Raw genomic sequence first — 25,628 nt, 5'->3', positions numbered from 1 at the left:
GAACGGCCCTTTCTCTAAAGCCTGCATGTTAGCAAAGAAATGCTTCTTAAAATACTGGGAATGAATAGACTGATACTCAGACTTGAAGGCTGCTTTCTGCTAGCAAAATCAGTGCAGTGCGCTTTGCGGTTAACCTGGAGAAAAGCAGCTGACATTTCTTCATGTCAGCTTGAAGTGGAAGGACCCAAACTTGCCGTGCTCCCTCCCCCAAGAGATTGTTAGTCCATTCCTTTATAGTGGCTCATTTGGGCTCTCTGTCATCACCAGGATGCTGCCACTGAAAGTGTGTCATGGTTACAGTAGAATGTGGTAACGTAACAGCCATGAAAGCCCAACGGGAAAGGCTGCAAATTCCAGGGCTGACCTTGGAGTAAGTATCGCCTGCCTTTTAATATTTTAATGCTTTCTGCATGGCACTCGCTTTTGTGCAAGCTGTGGTTATTTAACATGCGTTTATGCTGACAGGCTCAGAGCACTGCAGCTTTAGGTCGCAGGAACATTTTCAAAATGCATTGTAGTTGCTTTTAGTAAACGTATGAGCCTGGAGCTAGGATTTTGCAGCATATTTTACATTAAAATGCATTACAGATTTAAAGTTACTGCATCTGAATTCATGAATCTGGGCATCCTAAAAGCATACAGTGAAATAATGCTTCGGTAGGCCATGGCATTGCTTTTTTTTCTCCCCCTCTCTCTTACTGTTTGTTTATCCCGGTGCTGCCTTTTTGAAAGGCCTCTTTCTCTGCTGAATAACAGAGAGCTCTGGAAGAGATTAGAACATAAAAAGAATGCTATTTGTGAAAATGTGTTGCATATGATCCATGTTTTAGCCAGTAGCAGAATATCAGTTAATGTTTTGCATTCTGACATTTTGGTTTGATATTCTTGTCTTTGCACTAAAAATCAATTGACTCATTTCAGTGATTCCAGTGTGCTTTTAGGTGGCAGCTATATAAAACATTCAGATATTTGATTTATAATGAATATTGTGGCTGTAATGTCTGATTTAAAAAAGTGTCACACAGTGGTTTTTAATCTGAGAAACAAAAAATGCATTTATACATGTGTTACAAATATAATTTGTTGCATAGATTTGTATGTCTACACATAGATAGTATACTAACAAGATTTTATTTTGGTAAGGATTTCATAGATTTCAGCTGCCAGTTTTGTTGTTTTGCAGAACAGAACAGGATAGCTGTAAGGTCAAGTTATCTCATTATTCAGCATTTTGTTAATCTGGAAAACATTTTATATGTTAATAGATTTATATGTACAATGTATTTCCAGTATGTTTTAATTGTCATAAAAATACTATATTAAAGAAGATGTAGTCTGGTAATTTTGAACACTTCGGATCATATTTGTATGTAATAAGAACCTTGATTATTGAACACAATAATTTGTCCTGATACTTGATTTAGGCTGCAATGCAATGCTGGGAGGAACACCCATTTAATTGAATGGGATTTACATATAGAGTTGCAACGTTAGTGTATTTTGTTTGTAGATAATGCCCTGAAAGAAGTACATAAATGTACTTTTAAAGTTTAGAGTGGGCATGTCTTGTTATAACGAGGATTAACTTCATAGTTTTTTGATATTTTGGTATTTAGAATTACTTTTAATATTAACCATGTATGTATAATACACACACACACACATACATATGCATAATAAGTTATATATATATATATATATATATATATATATATATATATATATATATTCTTCATTGAGTCAATAGTAGTTGTGATTGAATATTATTCTATATTAAAACTGTGGCGCAATGGGTTAAACCCTTGTGCCGCAGGACTGCTGACTGACAGGTCGGCGGTTCGAATCCGGGGAGAGTGGAATGAGCTCCCTCTGTTAGCTCCAGCTCCCCATGTGGGGACGTGAGAAAAGCCTCCCCAGGATGGTAAAACATCAAACATCCAGGTGTCTCCTGTGCAATGTCCTGCCAATTCTCTCACACCAGAAGCATCTTGCAGTTTCTCAAGTCGCTCCTGACACAAAAAAACAACAACCAAGTTACCATTTTAAAAATGGTCCACAGTATTACTTTACCTGTTGTACTGATAACTTGGTAAACTCTCATCCTTAATTATGGTTAATTTTATTTTTTAGATTCAAGAGTCAACTGCCAAATGTGTAATTTCTTGGATGGGGTGGAAATGTTATAGTTGTCTGCCCAGTACTACCAATACTGGTTGACTTTCTTCTTTAGAACCTGGTTATTCACAGTTGACTTGGGTAGCCTTGAGAGTTTGAAAAAAATATGATCTTTAATTCAAATATGAAAACATTTTACTTGTAAACCAAAGAAAATATTTCTGAAAAAATACAATGTTCTTCTGGCCTACTCCAGTGGTCAATGTTTTCTCCTTTCTTGTGTGTATTATTTTCTAGCTTCTCACAACTCAGTTCTGCCTAATTTGTCTCTGAAATTTGCTATTACATTGTTCAATGTGATTTTGATGACGTATTTGTGGCTGATCTGTTGCCATTCCTCTCATCATTGTCATTGCGCCTGATGGAGTTATTAATAGAATAATTAGTGGTAGAAATTTAAGAAATCCTCAGTATATGTAATACACAGTATGTCAAATCTAGAAAGCAAATTAAATGAAAAAAAATGAAAGAGTAGAAGTAAGCTTTTAAATATGCTGCTATTAACCTAAATTTATTCAGTAGGACTTACCTAAGCAGGGTGATACATGATGGTTGTTTACATTGTTGAAAGCCACTTGGGAATCCATTTTCATCTGACGATCTACCCTGTTTCCCCAAATATAAGACATCCCCTGAAAATAAGACCTAGTAGAGGTTTTGCTGAATTGCTAAATATAAGGCCTCCCCTGAAGTAAGACCTAGCAAAATTTTTGTTTGGAAGCATGCCTGCCAAACAGAACACCAGAGCATGCAGGATCGGTAAATCTACATACATATGTTGTACATGGAAATAATGGTAGTAACAAGAAATTATTGATAGGACTCACAGCTTGTCTGGTTATGTTGGTTTGTGATGACAACTACTGTAAAGTATACAATAAATGTTCATTTATTTTGTTCAACAATAAATGTGAATTCTTTTTCATGGGAAAATAAGGCCTAACACATCTTTGGGAGCAAAAATTAATATAAGACACTTATTTTCGGGGAAACACGGTAGGTCAAAATGGTTTTAGTAACAATAATTTTATGCAAATGCAGACATTCTGAACATATTTTTCACAAATGGCATTCTCATAATAAAGTTGAGATTTTTTTCATTTGATCTTGGCTGGCATCCTGTTAGTTACGATGTTGTAATTCCATCTAATGCCAGTGATAATCACATTTTTTGGTCATTTTAGAGATTGAAATTCTACTCTGGCTGCAGTTATCAAAACTCCTCCAAACCCATATTTGCTCTGCTTTGACCCCTCCCCAGTATGGCCATTTCCTTGGCAATTGAAAGAGCAGGGTGAGTGAAGTCACCTTCAGGGGTGTCCCAGGACTCCTCTAGAAATCTCTGGAGATATATGTGACTTTATGTCCATTTATAGGAAATATGGCTCTTTGAAGTGGGGGGCAACTGGAGAGGAAGGTGGGTTTGGGGAAAATTTATACTATGTCTCTGCAGTGAAAGATCTCCGTCCTTATTTTATTCTTATTTGCCCGCTTTATGCCATTTGCTGATTTTCTTCAGCAGATATGGTAGTGATGTTGGGAAGAGATTGCAGAGAGTAGTATCCCAATCAAGAAGGTTAATCTAAGGCACATATCGATAACTGAACATTCCTGTGCATGGCAATTCAGCCTTGGAGTCATTCATTTTTCCTAGAAGTTACATAATGCATTAAGTTCTGCTTCTAAATTTGTACCAGTTTCATTTTTATAAACAATATATAAAGTTAGGTTTGTTCAGTAAACTTTCCATGTGCTTGGTTGCTTTTGTGTATGGAAAAAACAACATGTGCATGCTTAAAAGCGTTTATTTTCCCTTTCATTTTTAACATAGAATTTCCTCCACAGTATGGGATTTGTTGACATAGACAGATTTTTTCCCATGGAGATCCACGATAGAGGTTGCTATATCACCTCTCTTTCTAATGTGATAGCTTTTATCTACTTTAACATTTTTACTTTTTTATCAAAGAGAGAATGACTAATTGTTTGTCTTTAAAGCCAAATCCCCATACCCAGTAATACTATAAAAGTGCACTTCAATTTACTAGAGATGACATTATTTTAATTTTCAGTCTCACCCCAAGAAGCCTGAGCCCAACCCCAACAAGCCCTTGCAGTCCATGCAGTCCTCTGTTCGCTTTTCATTTTTGGAGGTAAGCAACTATACTTCCATTCCACATTTCTCTTCCTTCTACACTGTTGAAGGAGTGAGATTAAATATTTGAATCCTTTTATATATGCATGTATAGTGTAGCAAATATCAGTGGCTTTAAAATGTTCCTTTCAAAGTAAACTCTTTTGTGTATGTAGCTACACTGTACTGGTAGAGTCACAAATTTTGAACTATGTTTGTTTTAGGAAAAATGCAACGTTTATGGATTGTTTTCTTAACAATGGGTAACAGGCCTGTTCACAATGAAGTATAACCAGCATTGATGTTCCTTAGGCTTATGCAATCTGTGAAACAGCTGTCCTATGGAACAGCTGCGAGGACATCAGGGCACCTAAAACAATATGTTTGTGTGTAACCAAAAATAATAACAAAAAGAGGAAACAGATTTGTGTAAAATGTGCACTTGCTAATTTACATATAAAGAACCAAATTTAGACCTAATACATCCAATTTATACATTGATGCAATACATCTGCCAGCAGAGGAGAAAGCTGTCAACAGGTGGCCTGTGCGTGTCCTCTATGTGCTATCCCAGTGCTACGTATTGACCTCAAACACTTCAAGGACTGCTATCCCTTCTTCTTCTCATTTTTATTTAAGTACTTTTACTTAAATAAAAATAACTTGACTTGACTGTACAACCCTTTAGTTAATGAACACTTAAAATAGAGAACAGCCTTCTGAAAAATTTGACACATGACTCTAGTCCATGGTTTGAAGCCAACTTGTAGCTAAGATTAACCAGGATCATGACAAAATTGGTGAATTAACAAAAAGGAGAAGGTTTTTGTTTGGATTCTGCTGGAGGAGTATGAAGAAGCTGCAAGCATGTGGGACTAAGGCTCACCGTAGCTTGTTCCAGTATTTTTCAGTTTTGTCACTGATGGCTTTGCATCTGCTTTCCTGTTTTGTTGAATGTTTGCCAGTACAGTATGCCCTAATGGAAAAGCATGAATTCGTTTTTTGTTTCCAGAAGACATTTTAACCACTTGTGAGCACCTTCGAAATGTTGAGAGCCTACAACTTTAATATTTCATAATGGCCATGGGACTGTTTTGATATTTTGAATATATTTTCTGTTTATTCTTGGAATCCTGTGATATGTTTTCAAGTAAGGGCACAACTGGTAATAGTAGTATTTGAAGTATTTTTCATTGGAGTTCCTTGTGAATTAATTTTCAGCTAATACACATACATGACAGATATGTATACAATGATGTCTCATTGCTCATCTTCTAGCAGAATGCAAGGAACACTGCTTTTATTTGAGGCAAGCAAATGTACTGTGTCACATTTTTAATCGTGTTGGGAATCAACACATATATTGTGCTATGTTGGAATTGTAAATTTGCCATATTGAATTAGGCTGGAATAAGTATGCCTTGCGGGCAACTTGGGCTAAGGTATCCTTATTTGTCTAGAAAGACTCATATTTGATAATTTCATAATTTAGTCCAGTAAATGGTCATAGATGGGTTGATGGTGCATCAGTGATGAAACAAAGTGTGCATGAATGTGATTTTAGATTCCAGAAAGCACAGTGAGATGAAATAAAATCCCATTTTGAGTATAAACATTTGCTATTGAAGTATTAAATTATTTATGCAACTGAAATACTGTTTTGTGACACTAACCAGATCAGCTTTGCACAGGATGTGTGCAGAGTATGTATGTATGTATGTATGTATGTATGTATGCATGCATGTGTGCAGAGCCGGCCCTAGGTATTTTTCAAGTGTAGGCGAACAGAATTTTGGTGCCCCCCCAAAACCAATCACTGAAAAATAAAAGCGTTGGATAAGCGAAAATGTTGGATAATAAGGAGGGATTAAGGAAAAGGCTATTAAACATCAAATTACATTAAGATTTTACAAATTAAGCACCAAAACATCATGTTTTACAACAAACCAACAGAAAAAGCAGTCTCGACTGCGCTCCCGTATGTTTTGTGCCCTTCAGTCTTCATGGACAACAAGTTGAACTTGAGCCAATAGTGTAAAGCAGCAGCTTAAAAAGCCAATGGGATTTTGGGCTACATCAAAAGGAGTATAGTGTCTAGCTCGAGGGAAGTCATGGTGCCTCGCTATTTGGCTTTAGTTAGACCTTACCTAGAATATTATATCCAATTATGGGCACCACAATTTAAAAGTGATACTGACAAGCTGGAAGGTGTCCAGAGGAGAACAACTAAAACAATCAAAGATCTGGAAAGCATGCCCTTTGAACAGAACAATAACAAAAAATGCCACAAAACCTCCAGTTAAGATTTTTTGAAGCATAATTTTATGTCTCATGTTTTTTGAGAGACAGCAATGTTTTATAAAACCAAGGACCAGTTTGTAAGCACTCATTGATAAAATAGCTTTCTCCTTTTTGTGTAGGTTTGGTACGCCTTATGGTTCATTTGGCTTTTCCATGATATTGCTTCAAATGTTGTCTTGTCTTTCACTCAGTTGCATATACCGCTGGTTGAGGCATGCTGAGCATCCCTGTGCTATAGTAGAAATTGATTCTATATGTTTTACCTTTTTTCAGTCATATTTTATATCTATCAAAACTTTTTTTCTGAGTTGCTTACTTGAACATCCAGAATACCTTTATTAATTTTTTTCACATAGAGCAATTTTGTGTGGGGAATAATGGTTAGTGTTTGTGAACAATGAACTGGGTGTAATATAGGTTTACCTAGATAAGCTCGTTCTTTTTTAATGTGGGAAGTAAATACTTGGGAGCAAAAACATGAGTATTGGAGACCAAACAAAGGGCATTCTTGGGGAGTCATATAGTTTGCCAAGATCTGACCATCTCCCCATGTTCAAAGTAGAGTTACGGATTTTTCCTCCAAGCTTCACTCTGTCATGGTACTCTTCCAGTCATTGGCTTTACTAACAATGTATTAGTCAGTACCTTGTAGTCAAATGTCTTTTTAAAGCTTCCATTAAAAAGTAGCATATTTGACATGATATGTGATGATTCAAACAAATTCAACAATGTGGTGATTGTTGATGTTGAGTAAATAGTACTGTGATCCCTTCTTTTCTGTCATGTGATTTACTTAACCCAGCAATAACATAGAGAAGTGGAGTGATTTGCTTAAATCATGTTGCTTAGAACTAATTAACTATTCAAACACTTTTTCCAAGTTTCAGAAGTCATCATGGTGCTGTATTTATCAAGCCTGTAAACCTTTTGTATTTGATAGTAAATAAAAAATGGCATCTTATCTTTTCAGAACAGTCTTATATATTTAATGAAATAAGCATTGAGATTTGTTTTCTTCAGGATGCTGACCTAATTTCCTATGGCTCGTAAAATTGGAGCGTTTTAAAAAGAATTAGTTTACTAGCTTCCTAATTAATTTATACTAATTTTATCAACTGTGTAGGAAATGTAATTATTTTTTTATACAAAATAGTGACTTGGTAGTAAAAACAATGTGGTAACAACTAGCCAAATTCCCTAAGGTGATGGTTCAGTGTATTCTGACGATCACTTACCACCTTGTCATGCATCATATCTGTCTTCTCTCACTGTCTCTGTGCTGTACAGCCTCACTTCTCAGCTTGCCAACACAGTTTCTTAATTAAAATAAATTCAAGTGACTTATCACATGCTAAACATTGTCACAGGATGCTATTGCGTCTAGCCTGGCTCAGTGTGCTGCCATCTCACCATGCCAACATAATGGCAAACCTCCTTCCACTTTTGCCAATGTTCCTTGTTTCCACTGACCCAATGACAGTGACAGAAAAGAAAAGGAAAAGAGCTAGCTAGAGAGGAGGGGTGTGAACAGCATGCACTCCTGTTTGAAACAGATGTTTATGAGCAATCCATAATGTCAGTTTTTTAGGCCATTCTTCAGCCTTTTGCATTTGTGCGTACTAAGTGTTGCTGCAATTTCACTCAGTTGAGAGATTGGCAGCATGGATAAAGGGAGCAAAGCAGTGCTGTTATCAGAATGAAAATAGGACAAGTATTTTAAGTAGTTGGAAATACAGAATATGAATCTGTTACATGATTGTTAAGCCTTGTTAAGCCTGAAATTGTACATTCTTTTGCCTGACAGTCTTACAGAGAAATGTGTTGTTCTTTGCAGGTATACATAATTTGGAAATTGATGAAACTGCCAATCCAAATGAGCTTGATTTAAAATGTTGATGTGTTGGACTTATTTTTAAAGTCTGTTTCCAAATGTTTTGCTACATTTAGGAAGATTACCTTTGTCAAAATATTTCACAAACATTCCTTCAATTAATACAATTCAAAATAATAGCAGTTTTCGACTTCTTTTTCCTTATCTGCTTCTCCATATGGATCAATGCAGGGAAAACAACATATTAAAATACAACACTTGACTTCACTTTAAAATACACAACATGTATAAATTAATTCCAACTAAGAGAACATCATAGACATACTCTCAGTTGAAACCAGCATGCTATGTGAAAAACAGCACAAATTTCAAAACAATTTTCAACAGACCATATCCAAACCATTTAGGGTAGAATGGAGAACCTTTAGTGTATGAAGGGCCATGGGCTAATAGGAGAAGTAATTTAGGAATCATACAGCATGTTTCCATTTCTCCTTACTTCAGTACCATAAAACCAGAACAAACAGTAAGTGTCTTGATCAGGGCCCCCCAAACTGAGGCCTGCGGTCTGGATGCAGCCCACTAAGCTCATTTACCTGACCCTGCCCTTGACATTTGACTTAGGGTCGCCCTAAGTCTGAAATGACTCGAAGGAACAGAATAACAACAATCTTAATTAACTTGGCTATCTCATCAGCCAAATGCAGGCCCACACTTCCCATTGAAATATTGGTAAATTTGTGTTGGTTATAATTGTTCTTCATTTTAAATATTGTATTGTTATTTCATTTTTTTGCACTAGAAAAAGGTATGTGCAGTGTACATAAGAATTCATTCATTTTTTTTAAAAAAAACTATAGTCTGCTCCCCCCTCCCCCCAACAATCTGAGGGTCATGAACTGACCCTCTGGTCTAAATAGTTTAATGAGATGAGGCAGAGTTTGTCATCTCTAGGCCTGGTTTTACGGCTTTAAAAATAACCACCAGTATTTGTAATGGGATCTGAAGTGCACTGGCAGCCACTGTAGCTGTTGCAGAATATACCCCACACTTTGCAGTAATTTATTCTGGAGCTAAGCAAGATATAAATAATTGGAGTAAAATTTGTTTTGCTGTCTGTGCCCCTATTCAGAAGATTTCACCTCACTTTCCAGTCCTGCGACAATTGGATTTTGACAATTTTGAGTAGTCGTGGAAACAAGGTTTGGTGATAAAGCTTCAGTGGAGACATCTTTTTCTTCATGATAACTCTTACAGGCAAGCCTGTAGACAAGGGGGTGGGGTTAGGGGTTCAAGCCACCCCCGATTTTTTTGTGGTTAAAAAAAACCTGGTTTACTCATGAATTTAACTGGTTAACTAAATGCCCATGCTAACTCTATGAGAAGCAAACAGTAGAAGTCCCACCAGAACTGCAAGCACTACCTCAATATTGTCATTACCTGCCTTTCCACCAATTTACATTGCAACAGCATCAATAGCAATAGCTGATACAGTGGAAGCAACCAAGTTGGCCTACCCGCAAATGATAACAAAAGCCTAAGGCTGGGCACCTTTTTTCTTGCTCTGAATGCTGAATTCATAGTAACCATGCACATCCTAAGAAAGCTTCTGTCATCTCTTCAGCTTAGCATTGCAAATATTACAAAGAGTGGTTATGGACATTTTTGGTAGTCTGCAACATGTGGACAGTCTCTTAAAATGCATACAGAATCTACGAAATAATTTCTGGAGATCTTTGACACAGCAAGATCAGTGGTGGAGTCTATGGGTGGAGAAGTTAGGATACCTTGCATCTGTTCTTCAAGGCAGATCTGTAAAAGCAACATGCACCAACTTCCCCAATACCAATGGAATATTATAGGCTAAATGTGCACATCCCATTTCTGGACTTTTTCTGCAGTCAGGTTTACAAGGGACAAGGAAGTAGTTCAGGAACTGCAAGTGTTCCTCCCTATTAATTGAGACCATATAAAATCCCCCAGCAGTGGCTCCCAAATTGACCCGTTTAAGGTGGAATCAGGTGTCAAACAGGTATGTGTTATTTCCGCAACCTTTGTTGATTATGTTGATTATAATGTATTCTGTGCTCATTCAGAAGAAAACCTACAAATCACTCTAAACACCTTTGCAGAAGCATACAAAAAACTTGGCCTCTCACTGAAGATCGAGAAAACCAAAATGTTCTTTCAGCAGTCACCAGCCAATCCCTATGTAATGCCAGAAATACAGCATAATGGTGTAAAATTAGAAAAAGTTGACAATTTCTATTATATAGTAGCCACCTCTCCACAGAAGTCAGTACCGTCACTGAAATACAGCACCATCTGAGCTCTGCGAGTGCAGCCATTTTTCGAATGAAGCAGAGAGTGTTTGAGGATTGGAACATTCATAGAGATACCAAGATTGTTATTTATAAAGCTATTGTCTTTCCAACCCTGTTATATGCCTTTGAAAGGTGGACTGTCTACAGATATCACATTCAATTTCTGGAATGATTCCATCAGCATTGCTTCCATAAAAAAAACATTCAAATCTCTTGAGATGAAGACAGGTGAACAAATGTCAGTATTCTGGAAGAAGTGAAGACCACCAGCTTTGAAGTGGTGATCCTCCGCCTTTAACTTCGCTGGACTGGTCACGTTGTCCAAATGCCCAATCACCATCTCCCAAAGCAATTACTCTACTCTCAACTCAAGAACAGAAAATGGAATGTTGGGAAAGAGATGTAAAGTCGAGCTTAAAGCTAACCTCTAACTGTAGCATAGACACTGAGAACTGGGAAGCGCTGGCCCTCGAGTGTAGGTCAGCTGTTAGGAACAGTGCTGTGGAATTAAAAGAGGCATGAATGGAGGGTGAAAGGGAGAAACATGCTAAGAGGAAGAAGGAGTATCAAGCCAACCCTTGTCAGCAACACCTTCTATCTGGAAACCAATGTCCTCACTTCAAAGGAACATGCGGGTCAAGAATAAGTCACTACAGTCACCTACCAACCCACCGCCTAGATCCTACACTTGGAAGGCAATCATACTCAACCATGAGGGATCACCTATGATTTAAAATCCAACATGAACAAGTGCACAGAACTTTACAATGAATGCCTTCAAGATACTGATACACTGATGGAAGAATTTGATCTGTGGTGTAGGAAATAGAAAAAGATTGCACCTGCAGAAAAACCATCAAATGCACTTGAAGCATAACTTGTCTGTGATAGTTATTTTCCAAATGTGAAGAAAATTCTTCAGATTTCTGCAACATTACCAATGTCAATAGCTACAAATGAAAGGTCGTTTTCAACTCTGAAACGTTTGAAAACATACATAAGAAAGGTCAATGAGGCAAGAAAGATTGATGGGACTTGCACTCTTGAGTGTCCCCGAAGTTTACCAGTGGAGCCTGATTTCTGTCAAAGTGTATTAACACAGTTTTCAAATGTTTCCAACAGACATTGTGGTATTCCTTTGAAACTACTAAATTACCAATTAAGAGTCATTTTCAGTGTTTTTTTTAAAGACTTGAAACTTCGTAACTAAAATAGAAAATAGATTTAATTAATTCTCTATAAAATATAGAATGAATCATATAATTTAAATTATCTTGTTCAATGGACCTACTCTTCATGATTTGCTAAAACAAGTATTTCAACACCCTCTCTCTCAAATATTTTTTCTGGCTATGGACCTGGAATGGATTTCCCTTCCTAGGGGTAGAGTTCCTCTCACTTCCTGTTGTCTCACCCCCATTTGTGACTAGAAGACATATGTAAGTTGGGTGTTTGTAACTCAAGTATTGTTTGTATAGAATAAGGTCTGGGGGCCCATATTAAATTTTGTTTTATTCCAAGCTTACATTTGCTGGACATACGCACAAGAAGCATTTTACTGTGTCCCTGGATTTGTTTAGCTTTCCTCTATTTTTCAGTATTTAGATTATATTTGAAAAATCATTAACATGTACTTATCATTTGACTGCTATCTTATGGATAAGATTTAGGTATTAGAAACTATGACTGAGCCTCACAATGTTAAATAAAGCTGTCACTAGGAAATAATTAAATGTAACACATTAAACCTGTTTAATAAGCTTGTTTTTGCTTTGTAAACTATTTTATCACTCTTTTTGTATACCTTTGAATGGATTAATGTTTATTTTAAAAAAATTATCTTTGTACAGCAGCTGTGCTTTTTCTTTTCACAGGCCTTGAGTAGGTGAGGACTAAAACAAAATGCTGATTTCATAACTGCTAACCTCATCTGTTGTTTGGAGGGGTGTGTGGATGAGTGGTACTGACGTGGCTTTGCTGATTTACTTGGTTTAAGGAGTGAACATTTTTGTTGATAGGGCAGTAATAAAAAACAAACTTGCTGTCAAATTTAGAGCTAAATAAAAATTGAAACATTTCTTTTGATCAGAAGTTTTAAATGTCTTCCAGCTTTATGTCATTTTTCCTGATTCCAGCAAGATTGTTTTAACTGGGTATTTTCCTCCTTTGCCGTTCTGTGTTTTGTCCCCACCTCAGTAATGTCTTTATTTTTGCTACAGATAATATAGACTCCACTATGGAATATACGTAGATGGTACTTGAGTCAAAACAGGTGGTTTCACACTGCAGGGGCACCTGAATACACTAATATTTGTATATTGTAGGAAACATACTCACATATGTATAAGCTCTAAAAGGAATGGCAGCTAGTCTTAAGTTTGCATTGAGTCATGTCTTTGGAGAAATAGGATATATTTTTCATGTAGTTTCTGTTTAATATAGAAAGTACAATCTTACACGATTTCCAGGAAAGAGAAATAATTGTACCAATGGGCACAAATTTAATTGCCAGTCTCCACAACAGAGAAGCTCTGGGGGGGGGGGGGGCAATGTTCTATGGCACTCTGTGATGCTTCAGAAGTTTATCAGGGCTCCTTAATTAGAAAGTCAGTTGTGGTTAATACTTGGATGGGTGACCACCAGTGAATACTAGGTTATGTTTCAGAAGAACGAATTAGTAACCCCCTTCTGAGTATCCCTTTCCCTAGAAAACCCTATGAAATTCATGGAGCCACCATAAGTTAGCTTTATTATACTGATGCACCATTGAATTTTGAACCTCTTTTGGGCAAGTGTTAAATTTGTTTCCTCAACCTGTCAAATTTGCTCTCACTTCATCTCAAACAAAATTCTCTAAAAGAAAATGATTAAAATACAGCAATTAATATTGCAAGGTTTTGTTGCATGCTGTCTCAATCATTTCTGACTTATGACAACCCTAATGCTCTATCCTTAGGTTCTATAATGGGATTTTATTGGCAGTATTTGTTCAGATGGGTTTTCACTTTGCCTTTGCCTTGCAATGCAGGTGGCACTCCACATTTGTAAGTTTAACTTTTGCAGATTTGATGAATATGTTTTCTCTAAGAATCTCTAAGTATCCAGATCAGAAGTCACCCTGGAGGCTCTAGAGATTCCAGGTAAATCCCTAGAGATTTTCCTGTTCTCACAGGTAAAAAAATAAATAAAGGAGGTTATTCAAAGTTTTCCCACTTTTGCGAGGTCTTGCACCCCTAATCCCCATGACAGCAGAACAGCTATTGTATTTCTACAGTATTCTATTGTAGAATTCTCATGGATATTCATAACAAGAAATAAAAACAAATGTATTAACATAAGAAGAAAATTAAATGGCTGTTATTAATGTAAGCTGAAATCAGAGCCGGCCCAAGATAATTTTCAAGTGTAAGCGAATAGAAATTTTGGTCCCCCCCCCCCCCCCCCCACACACACCAAACCACATGAACGGGCCAGCAGAGCATTGGATAAGCAAAAATGTTGGATAATATGAAGGCCAAGTGTGAATAACTGCAGTTGATCACCTTGATTAGCATAGAATAGCCTTGCTAGACATGGTTATGGTTATTGAGCATTATTCCTAGCAGTGCAATAATTGAGGACTTTTTAAGTATTGACCACTGGACTGATTCTGGACTATGATTTTGAACTTATGTGGTTGTAATTGTTGTTTTTAGTAGTTTTTGTTTTAATGTTTGAGTTTAATTGTCATTATATTATTGGAATTTGTATGTCGGCCATCGAATTGTTGCCAGTTGTGAGGCCACCCTGAGTCCTCTTCGGGTGAGAAGGGCGGGACAGAAGTATGGGAAATAAATAAATAAATAAATAGTTAAAAAAGGACAGTAAAAAAAGGACAGTAAAAAAGAACACTCAAAAACAGGGGAATTCCAAACATGAAACAATCAGGGCCAGCTAACACCTCTCAACAAAGATATACAAACCCCACTTGCCTAGTTTCCAACACACCTCACAACCTCTGAGGATGCCTGCCTTAGATGTGGCCCTCCTCTGGACACTTTCCAGCATTATTTGGCAGAGAAGGAGAAAGAATTTGGGCCCTTCCACACAGCTCTATAACTCAGGATATCAAGGCAGGATAACCCACATTACCTGCTTTGAACTGGATTGTCTGAATCCTTACTGCCATATATCCCAGTTCAAAGCACGTAATGTGGGTTATTTGTTTGAAGCCATTCTTCCAAGTTCTAGTCTCCAAGGCAGAAGGCAACAAGCTTGGTCCATCCTCCCTATGACTTCCTCTCACATTATTATACATGGCCGTCAAGTCTCCTCTCAACCTTCTCATCTACATGCAAAACATGCCCAGATCTTTAAACCGCTCCTCATAGGGATTATTCTCCAAAGCCTTGATCATTTCAGTCACTCTCCTCTAGACAGATTCATGTTATCATTTAGTATTACAGTAGAGTCTCACTTATCCAAGCCTCGCTTATCCAAGCCTCTGGATTATCCAAGCCATTTTTGTAGTCAATGTTTTCAATATATCATGATATTTTGGTGCTAAATTTGTAAGTACAGTAATTACAACATAACATTACTACGTATTGAACTACTTTTTCTGTCAAATTTGTTGTATAACATGATGTTTTGGTGCTTAATTTGTAAAATCATAACCTAATTCGATGTTTAATAGGCTTTTCCTTAATCCCTCCTTATTATCCAAGATATTCGCTTATCCAAGGATTAGCTTGGATAAGTGAGACTCTACTGTACTCATTATTTTTCCTGGAAACTTTCCAAGGCCTGAAGATAGGAGGTATGGTGGCACAACGGGTTAAACTCTTGTGCCAGCTGAACTGCTGAACTGAAGGTTGGGTTGCTGACCTAAAGGTTGCCAGTTCGAATCTGCAAGACAGGGTGAGCTCCTGTCCGTCAGCTCTAGCTTGTAGGGACATGAGAGAAGTCTCCCAGTAGGATGGTAACACATCTGGGCATCGCCTGGGCAACATCTCTGTAGATGGCCAATTCTCTGACACCAGAAGCAACTTGCAGTATGTTCTCAAGTCGCTTCTGACAAGGGAAAAAAGCTGATGGTTTGTAGATCAGTCATAAAGAAATTACCATAAATAAATGTCTCTTAAATATTTTGCCAATATCTGCTTATTATTCCTTCTATCCAATAGAGAAAAGTTCCATAATAACCTCAGGCCCATCATGAAAGTTGGGCAAGGTTACCTTCCGTACAATTTACAGAATCTTTCACCTAGCATGAACACAGAACTTTTGGTAGGTAAAGGTAAAGGTTTTCCCTTGACGTGACCGACTCTTGGGGTTGGTGCTCATCTCCATTTCTAAGCCGAAGAGCCGGTGTTGTCCATAGACACCTCCAAGGTCATGTGGCCGCTGGAGCGGTACCTATTGATCTACTCACACTTGCGTGTTTTCAAACTGCTAGGTTGGCAGAAGCTGGGGCTAACAGTGGGCGCTCATTCCGCTCCCGGGATTTGAACCTGGGACCTTTTGGTCTGCAAGTTCAGCAGCTCAGCACATTAACACACTGCGCCATCAGGGCTCCCACTTTAGGTAGCTCTGCTCAAATGAAATCATCCAAATGAAATCATTACAAAGGAAATCCAGTTAGTTCATCCTTTCATAGACCAAAATAGTTTAATGGAGACACCCAACCCACATAAACTGGATTACTCAGGATGAGGTCAGAAACAACCAGTCAGCTAATCATAGAATCATATGGGACATCCAGTCCAAAACCCTGCCATACAGGAAAAGCACAATCAAAGCACCCCCAAAAGATGGCCATTCAGCCTCTATTTAAAAACCTTAAAAGGAGAAGCTTCTACTGAACTATGAGGCAGTGAGTTCCACTGCTGAACAGCTCTTACAGTCAGTAAGTTCTTCCTAATGTTCAGTTGGAATCTCCTTTTCTGTAATTTGAACCCACTGCTCCATTGAGTCCTAGTCTCCAAGGCAGCAGAAAACAAGCCTGCTCCCTTTTCCTTAAGACATCCTTTTAGATCAGGGGTTCTCAAACTTTTAAAGCAGAGGGCCGGTCCACGATCCTTCAGACTGTTGAGGGGCCGAATTATCATTTGGAAAAAAAAAACGAACAAATTCCTATGCACACTGCACATATCTTATTTGTAGTGCAAAACAATAATAACAATGAAAGACCAATACAATATTTAAAAATGAAAATAAATTTAACCAACATAAACCTGTCAGGATTTCAATAGGAAGTGTGGGCCTGCTTCTGGCCAATGAGATAGTCAGGTTAATTAGGATTATTGTTGTTGTGTGTCTTCAAGTCATTTCAGACTTTGGGCAAGCCGAAGTCCAAAATTATTTATTTATTCATTTACTACATTTATTTACTACATTTATATCCCACCCTTCTCACCCTGAAGGGAACTCAGAGCAGCTCTATGTACATACAATATATTATATTATTAGCATAGCACAATATTAGCATTATATATTACTATATTGAACTATACCACTATATGTAACATTATATGTAATATATAACATATAATTAATATTATTATATGGTATTATTATTAGTATTATATTGTATAAAATGATAATATTATTATCAATATCATATGTATATACAATATATTATATTATTAAAACTGATATAAAAATATTATATTATAAATGAGGGTGGGGGCCAGGTAAATGACCTTGGAAGGCCGCATCTGGTCCCCGGGCCTTAGTTTGGGGACCCCTGTTTTAGATATTTAAACATGGTGATCATGTCTCCTCTCAACCTTCTCTTCTGCAGGCTAAACAGACCCAGCTCTTTAACCTACTAATCATAGGGAAGGTGGGAGCCCCCAATAGCACAGTGTGCCAGCAGGACTGATGACTTGCCCGTTCGAATCCAACCTGGGGAGAGCATGGATGAGCTCCCTCTATCAGCTCCAGCTCCATGTGGAGCGGTCTGAATCAAGGTAAATCAGGATGGTGAAGAAGCATAATGGAAAACCAATCAAAGAAACAGGAATATATAAGAAAAGGACAGACACAGATTGAAGGAACTCCATAACTGAAATAAGAAATAGCCAACCCAGGCAACATAAAAGGGGGGCACAATCTGCCCCCTAATAAAATAAAACAACTACTCCTCTACATCCAGCAACTTGCTCCACAAAGAGACTAGACTCATTGAACCGAAGATCCAATGGAATATACCGATCCTCTCCCCCTCACCCAATCCCCCCTCCCCCACCACGAATTCCATGTTTTTTCTTTTATTTTTAATTGTAAATTAAAAAACATCAATTAAAAATATTCAAAAACAATTTTTTTATCATGACTGTATGCATTGCATTGCTGCTGCTGCTGACTGACCTGAAGGTGGGCACTGACTGGGCAGGCAGGCACAAGTGAGATGGTTTTAACAGCAAGATAGAAGCTGCTCTGCTACGATCAGTCAGCCAGGCCCTATCACCTCCTGGCTGGCTGTTCCACGTGGTGGGTGGCTGGAGGCTATGCCTGCACAAAAACAGCCAAAATGGCTGATGGGAGTCCTGTGCGTATGCGCATAGAAGTCCCATCGGCCATTTTGGGCGATGGCATGCCAGTCCTGTGCATGCGCTGCACTCAGGGCCTCCATTGCCGGCGCCAGGACAAAGAAGCCCCATCGGCCATTTTAGGCGATGGCATGCCAGTCCTGTGCCGTTGTGTGCATGCGCTGCATGCAGGGCCTCCATTGCCGGCGCCAGGACAATTTGGACAAACACTGTGACCGGAGCAAAACGGGGGTGCTGCCAAGGACTCCACACAGCGCCCCCCCCTCGCCTGCGCCCAACGCCAAGGCGTAATCTACGTACTGCATTGGACCGGGCCTGGCTGAAATATAGGCCTGCATGAAATTTAAATACAGGGCTTCATCCAGATCTGCTGATGTGCTTGAATTAAGTAATGAAATAAACTAACATATTTTTGATAAGATACAGCTGGTATTTTTCTCACATTGAATACTTTCAGAATTGTTTGCACTCACATTATTTTAGCTATGTGGTTATTCCCCCCTCTCCCGGTCACACTCCACCCTTTTGTTCAAGCACAAGTTGAGGTTTATGTGTATATTTATGTAAAATGCACTTAATAAAAATGATTTTTTTAAAAAAAGAATTGTTTGCACTCTCTATGAGAAGGGTGAACTATTATATTTTAATATGCCATTTTCAATATGTATTTAACATTTCAGGTGACAGTACTGAAGACTTTAAGTTTCGTCCCTTGTTTTCTAGTACACACCCCATATATTTTAAGCCACTAGAACAGTGGGAGATGAAAAGATACTAACATTCTGTGGGTTTCTGAATATGACTTGTTATCCTAAGGGCTTTGGACCCACACAGTATATAACTTAAAATTCATGTTTCATGTCTCTTTTACCACAGAGAATAAATTAAGTGAATCTTAAATGCTTTATTTGACATACCAGACCTTTAAGAAGGTAGTAGTACTAGTTGCTGTATGCTATATTTCAGAGAAAGGATCTGGCAAAACTACCTCTTGAGTATTCTTTGCCTAAGAAAACCCCCCTGAAATTTCCATGTCAACAGGGGACTCGAAGTTTCAGACACAAAGTATATAACCGCCAGAGGGAGTAAGAAATCAATCATTATGCCTTCGGTAAACCAAAAAGGAGTCCTCATATTTCCACTCATGAACTTGGATCTCAAATGGTCTTGGTTTTAGCATGGTGTGTTTAGAAATACATTTCTAGAAATATGTTCAGATGTAAGATACTGCACTTTTAATAATACCTGAATAAATAAAAAATAAGCTCTTTTTTGGCCTAAATCCAGTGTCACATTACTGGACATCCACTAGCACAATAAAATTTTCTTCTCCTTCTGGTATCTTATCAGTCACCAGATAGGCACCAGATTCATCACTACTTGGCAGTCTGGAACATCTCTCCCAATGAAGAAGACCTCATGGTAGTAATACATTTTGTGTTTAGGTATTATTATTGTTCTGCTTCTATATGGTTAAGCAGTGTATTTAAGTTATAATGATGGCAGGGATGGGGATTTTATTTTTGAGGTTGTAAAGTTGGTTTGTTTCTTTTTATTACATCATATATCTCAGTTTGTGAACATTTCTGGAGCAGGTATTTGTAGACTTGACCTAATCCCCCATCCTTTTTATATTTGGTCTGAAAGACATGGCACTTTATTGGAATTTAAGATGTACAGTTACATAAATTGCCATTACAGCATTTTTCTATGAACTGTCATACTTAAAATATTTGCTATCCCTTGTAATTGGCACTTTCATACCTTGATGTCCTTGTAATGCCTCAAATAACCACTACCATGTTGTAGAATCATTAAGAGCTTCCTAATTTGAACGAGTGAGTATACCCAGACTGGATAATTCCAATTTTAATACAGTGCAACAGCATAGTATTTTTAAAGTACAGTTTATAGAAAATAAAGAGGAAGTAATTTGGAGTTGGGGCCAAGAGATTAACTTGTGTTTACTACACAGTAAAATTAGAAGGTTGTGCAGGGGACCAATTGCGTTAGATTATGCTATAGTGTCTAAGTAAACTCTATGAAATTCATGGGAGTACTATAGGTTGGCAGGCAACTTGAAGGCACATAAATATTAGTGCTTGATATGTTTGTGCACAGGCTCGACTAAAGTGGATGCATGGATGTTGATTTGTAATTATTTGACAGGCATTGCAGGTTGAAGAAAAATTAATTTTACAATTATTTGGTATAATACATAATTTCTTGCATTTTCAGCCCAGTAGACTACAGCTAGAAGAGTATCCCTGGCAGGTAGCTGTCCAGCCTCGTTATTTTAAGATATCCTGAGAAACAGAACAAATGACCTCTCTAGGAAGTTGATTTCTTTGCTAAATACTTCACATTGCCAAGCAGTTCCTTCTGATAGTCAACTGAAATTTACCTTTGTATAACTTGAAACCATTACACTTAGGGCTCACCTACACTGACCATTTAATGCGACTCCAAGCCAAGTTGAAACTGCGGCAGCCACAAAATGCATGCTGCCAATGTGTGCTGCAGAAAGGTGCAGGAAAGTTTGAGTTAAGTCCTTTAATGAGCTGCAGTAGATCCTATTATATCTCAGATCCCAGGACAAAATCAGCTTTGCAGCATGTAGAGCATATTGTAGATTCCTATCCTTGCCAAAGTACTTCGAAAGATTTAGAATGAAGGGGTCAGAGAGCTGCTGAAAAATGCCCCATGGGAATGGCTGGCTAGTAGCAGGCTAATTGCCCCCCTAAGACAGTTTATTGATTGCCCCCACTCCTAACAGCCACCTTTCCCTTTTTTCCACCTCCTATGCCTCTAGAGTGCTGGTGCATGTCTCCGGAAATGAACAGTTGAGTCCAGGTTCTGTGGCTAATGTAATAACCTTCCTGGGCCCACACCAGTTCCAGAATTGTTGATCTAATCATCTGCGTAGCAAAACCGGTTCCTCCCAAACTGATTCCAAGCTGAATTGTAGTATCAGTGTAGATATCCCCCTAGCTGTACCTTCTGAAGCAGCTGAGAACAGTCCTCTTTTTTTGTGACAGCCCTTGCTGTTACCATGTTACTCACAGTCTTCTCTTCACCAAGCTGATCATGCCCAGTTCCGTCAACCTTTCCTTGTGTGTTTTGTTCTTGGTACTTATCATCCTTGTTGTCTTTCTCAGAACTCACTCCAACCTGTCTATATCCTTTCTAAAATGAAGCTCCCAGAATGGAACACAGTACTCCAAAGCAGACCAGACCTATATGGAATACAGGGGGACTATTACTTCCCTTAACTTCTATTAATGCAGGCTAAAATGACATTTGCCTTCTTTGCTGCAGCATCACACTACTGTCTCATGTTCAGCTTATTTTCAATAAGGTCATTTCCCCGCGTAGTACTGCTGAGTCAAGCATCCCGCATGCTATGCCTGTACATTTTATTTTTGTGGCCTAAATATAAAATTTTGCATTTATTTCTGATGAATTTTATTTTATTCATTTCAGTTTAGTTTTCTAGTTTATCAAGATCTTTTTGAATTCTGCCCCTGTCTACCAATGTTTTCCTATACTGGGAAGGCAAGATTCCCCCCCCCCCCCCCCGCTTTTTTTTTTCTTTCCTCTCAATCCTGCTGGGTTGGATGCAAACTACTTTTGGACTTTGAATTCAGTTTGCGACTACTGAAATAACATGAGAAAAATGGGAAAGTGGGACAAGAAAAAAACAAACAAACTGGGGCATATTAAAAGCAGCTATAAAATTGGAATTTGTACTGTCTGTACCAAATTGGGAGTCTTGGGATATTATGACATTAATAGAATCTTATCTATCCAGTGTTGAAGGGATAACAGGAACTATTGTTCAATTGCTAATCAAAATCTGGATAAATATTGGGAAGATGGAACATATTAAATAGCTGGATTCCTGCTGGATTACTACATTTAGTTAAAAAAGAGGATGTACATTTTCAGTGGTTTCATAAGCAGGGCTGTTAGTGCAGCTAATATTTCAAAACAACCTTCACTTTTGTTTTTTATTTGGTGAGTGGGAAGCTGCTTAAGCATCATGAAAAAGGCTCAAGGCATTTGTGCCTGCTGTGTAGTCAGCTGTACACTTGCATGATCTATCATAATGATGCTGGCATATTTTTAGCCTACACTAAAAGTATGTAAGATTTTCACTAATACATATACTGTAAGGGACACACTGTGATTGTTGCTGACTCTTCTGCCATGACTCATGACTTGCTTAGAGAGATATACATTCTAAGTTACCTTCTGTCTTTGAAAGCCATGTTATCTGGTTGTAGTTCAAGGCTGTATCACATCATGTGAAAAAGGCTATTGGTAAAATGTATTGGATTGTTGACTTGACTAATTCTGATAGAATTAAAGACCAAAGAGTGTTGACATGAATAGACGTAATAGTATGGGCTACGAGGCAAGTAAATAGTAAGGATTTCTCTCACTCCATATTATTATATATCTACATGTGTAATATTATCTTGTTTGTTGTGGTGTCGAGACTAATAGTGAATCTAGCACACTTTCCTTTGCAGCTAAATATATTCAGTCAAATCAATACTGTTCCTCCAGACTGGTGTAGAATGTTGGCGGGGGGGGGGGGGGGGGAGTTGATTCAGAGTTTTCCAGAAAATTCATACTATTATGTAATTTCAAATTGTTAAAAAATCTCTGCCAAAGAGCTTCTTTTTACAAAGTCTCTTTTACATCCCACCAGCCCTCCCAATATTTTTTCTCATCCTTTTTTAGCAGCACATACCGATATATTTAGAGCCAACACAGTATAGTGGTTTGAGTATTAGACTATGACTCTAGAGACAAGGGTTTGAATTGGTGCTTGGCTATGGAAACCCACAGGGTGACCTTGGCTAAGTTTAACTCTCCCAACCTCAGAGGAAAGCCCTTTGTCCTCTCTGAACAAATCTCGCCACAAAAGCACCGTGATCAATTCACAAAAGGTGCATCATAAGTCGGAAATGACTTGAAGGCACATAAGAATAACAGCATTAGGAGGCTGGTGAAAGGTCACTGGAAAAAGACAGAATTTTCAGTGTCAAGCTGCTGCAGTATATCTTTAGTAAACAAAGTTAAATGTTGAAGTAGGAAACACTGAGATTCTCTAGCTGATCTTGCTATTTCTGCATATCATGATCATAATAATTGGTGATCACTCGTGTCTGAGTAGGATGGCCTTCCAAGCGTAGTGTCTTGATGGTGGGTCTATAGGTGACTGTGGGGACCTGTTCTTGACCCGTATGTTCTTCTACAGTGAGGACATTGATTTCCAGATGGAAGGCGGTTCCAGTCAGGGTTGCCTTGATGCTTTCCCCCCTTTCGTCCTCTATTTGTGCCTCTTCGAATTTCATAGCATTGTTGGTAACAGCTGACCTCCAATTAGAGCACTCAAGGGCCAGGGCTTCCCAGTTCTCAGTGTCTATGCCAGTTTTTAAGGCTGGCCTATCTTTAAATCTCTTTTCCTCTCCACCAGCCTTCTATTTTCCATTCTTTAGTTGGGAGTAGAGTAACTGCTTTGGGAGACGGTGATCGGGCATTCGGACAACGTGGCCTGTCCAGCGGAGTTGATGGTGGAGGATCATCGAGTCAACGCTGGTGGTCTTTGCTTGCTCCAGCATGCTAATGTTTGTCTATCTGTCTTCCCAAGAGATTTGCAGGATTTTTTAGAGGCAACGCTGATGGAATTGTTCCAGGAGTTGAGTGTGACCTCTGTAGACAGTTCATGTTTTTCAGGCATATAATAGGGTTGGGAGGACAATAGCTTTATAAATAAGCATCTTGTTATCCCTACAAATGTCCCGATCCACAAACACTCTCTGCTTCATTTGAAAAAATGCTGCACCTACTGTTGTATTTCAGTGTCGATGTTGATTTTTGTGGAGAGGTGGCTGCCAAGGTAGCATAAATGGTCATACCATTAAACTGTATTTCTGGCATTGCAGAGGGATTGGCTGGTGCCTGTTGAAAGAGCACTTTGGTTTTCTCAATGTTCAGTGAGAAGCCAAGCTTTTTGTATGCTTCTGCAAAGGTGTTTAGAGTGGCTTGTAGGTCTTCTGAATGCACACAGACCACATTATCATCAGCATATTAGAGTTCTATAACAGACATTGTTGTGACCTTGGTTTTGGCTTTCAGTCTGTTGAGGTTAAATAGCTTGCATATGCCTGATATATGATTTCATGTCGGTGGGAAGCTTCCCATCAACAAGGTTCAGTATCATAGTGATGAAGATGCATAATAAGGTTAGGGAAATAACGCATCCCTGTTTGATACCAGGTTCCAGCTTAAATGGGTTATTTTGGGAGCCACTGCTGTTCAAGACTGTTGCCGTCATATCATACTGGAGGAGCCTCAGGATGTTCACAAGTTTGTCAGGGCATCCGAGGATGGTCCAGATAGCACTGTAGTTTACTGTGTCGAATGCCTCTGTGAGGTCAATGAATGCCATGTACAGAGGTTGGTTTTGTTCCCTGCATTTTTCTTAGAGCTGTCATGCAGTGAAGATCATATCTACTCTTCCTCTGGAGGGGCGGAACCATTCTGGGCTTTTGGGAGGGTGTCTTCTGAAACAGGTAGAAGGCAGTTTGCAAGGATTCTTGCGAGCATTTTCCCAGCGGATGTTAAAAGAGAGATACCTCGATAGTTTCCACATTCTGTTCTTTCCCCTTTATGGAGTTTGCTGGGATTTTCTCGGTTGACCACACTTTTTCAATGAACTGGTGGAGTTGTTGTGTCAGCTCAGGTCCGTCCACTATCTTTAAAGATTTCAGCAGGGATCCCATTAGGTCTGCTGATGGTTGCTTTTCGGTAGGCTGATGGCTTTGCTGACTTCCTCCAAACTAGGTGGTGTTGCAAGACCATCCCTGTTTTGTTGTTGCAGGATTTGTGAAATAACTTCTTTTGCCACGTTGGAACTGCAGGTAAGAGGTTTTGGTAGTGATCTTTCCAGTATAGTGCAATTGATATTTTATCCTTCAGAAGTTTGGTTCCATCTGATGAGCATAGGGGGTATATGCCATGATTTCTTGGTCCATAGATTACCTTTGTGGTATTAAAAATCCCCATGCTTCATGGACATCAGCAAGGTGTTGGGTTTCTTGAGCCTTTTTGTCCACCAGATATTCTTGAGTTCTCTGGTCCTTCTTTGACCTCAGCTTTTGCACTAGCATAGAACTTTTTCTTAGCAGCACAGTTGGTGTCTCTCTGCCATGTTTGAAAAGCTTTCCTTTTCTTATCAATTAACTGTTGGATCTCTTTATCGTTTTCATCAAATAAGTCTTGATGTGTCTTAGTTTCTTCACAGGCTGCGATGA

At 38.4% G+C, this 25,628-nt stretch overlaps 1 protein-coding gene across 11 annotated transcripts in view; it reads left to right on the top strand.

Annotated features, from left to right (window-relative positions):
- The window catches only part of mast4 (microtubule associated serine/threonine kinase family member 4), a 275,054-nt gene that overhangs the window by 127,051 nt on the left and 122,375 nt on the right, over positions 1-25,628 (top strand). For 2 of the 11 annotated variants that reach the window (XM_062972366.1, XM_062972364.1), the window contains 2 exons: positions 268-370; positions 4,248-4,328. The exons of 7 other annotated variants lie outside the window; for them this stretch is intronic. In XM_062972366.1, the coding sequence (XP_062828436.1) occupies positions 291-370; positions 4,248-4,328 (161 nt within the window). In that variant the 5' untranslated portion in view covers positions 268-290. Of the gene's footprint in view, positions 1-115; positions 371-4,247; positions 4,329-25,628 lie in introns of those variants that run through there. 2 more of the 11 variants (XM_062972367.1, XM_062972371.1) reach the window with 2 other exon arrangements.

Source organism: Anolis carolinensis, chromosome 2, assembly GCF_035594765.1.
Source record: "Anolis carolinensis isolate JA03-04 chromosome 2, rAnoCar3.1.pri, whole genome shotgun sequence".
Taxonomy (NCBI): domain Eukaryota; kingdom Metazoa; phylum Chordata; class Lepidosauria; order Squamata; family Dactyloidae; genus Anolis; species Anolis carolinensis.
Note: the sequence above shows the minus strand (reverse complement) of the source record. Positions and strands in the feature narration are given on the sequence as shown.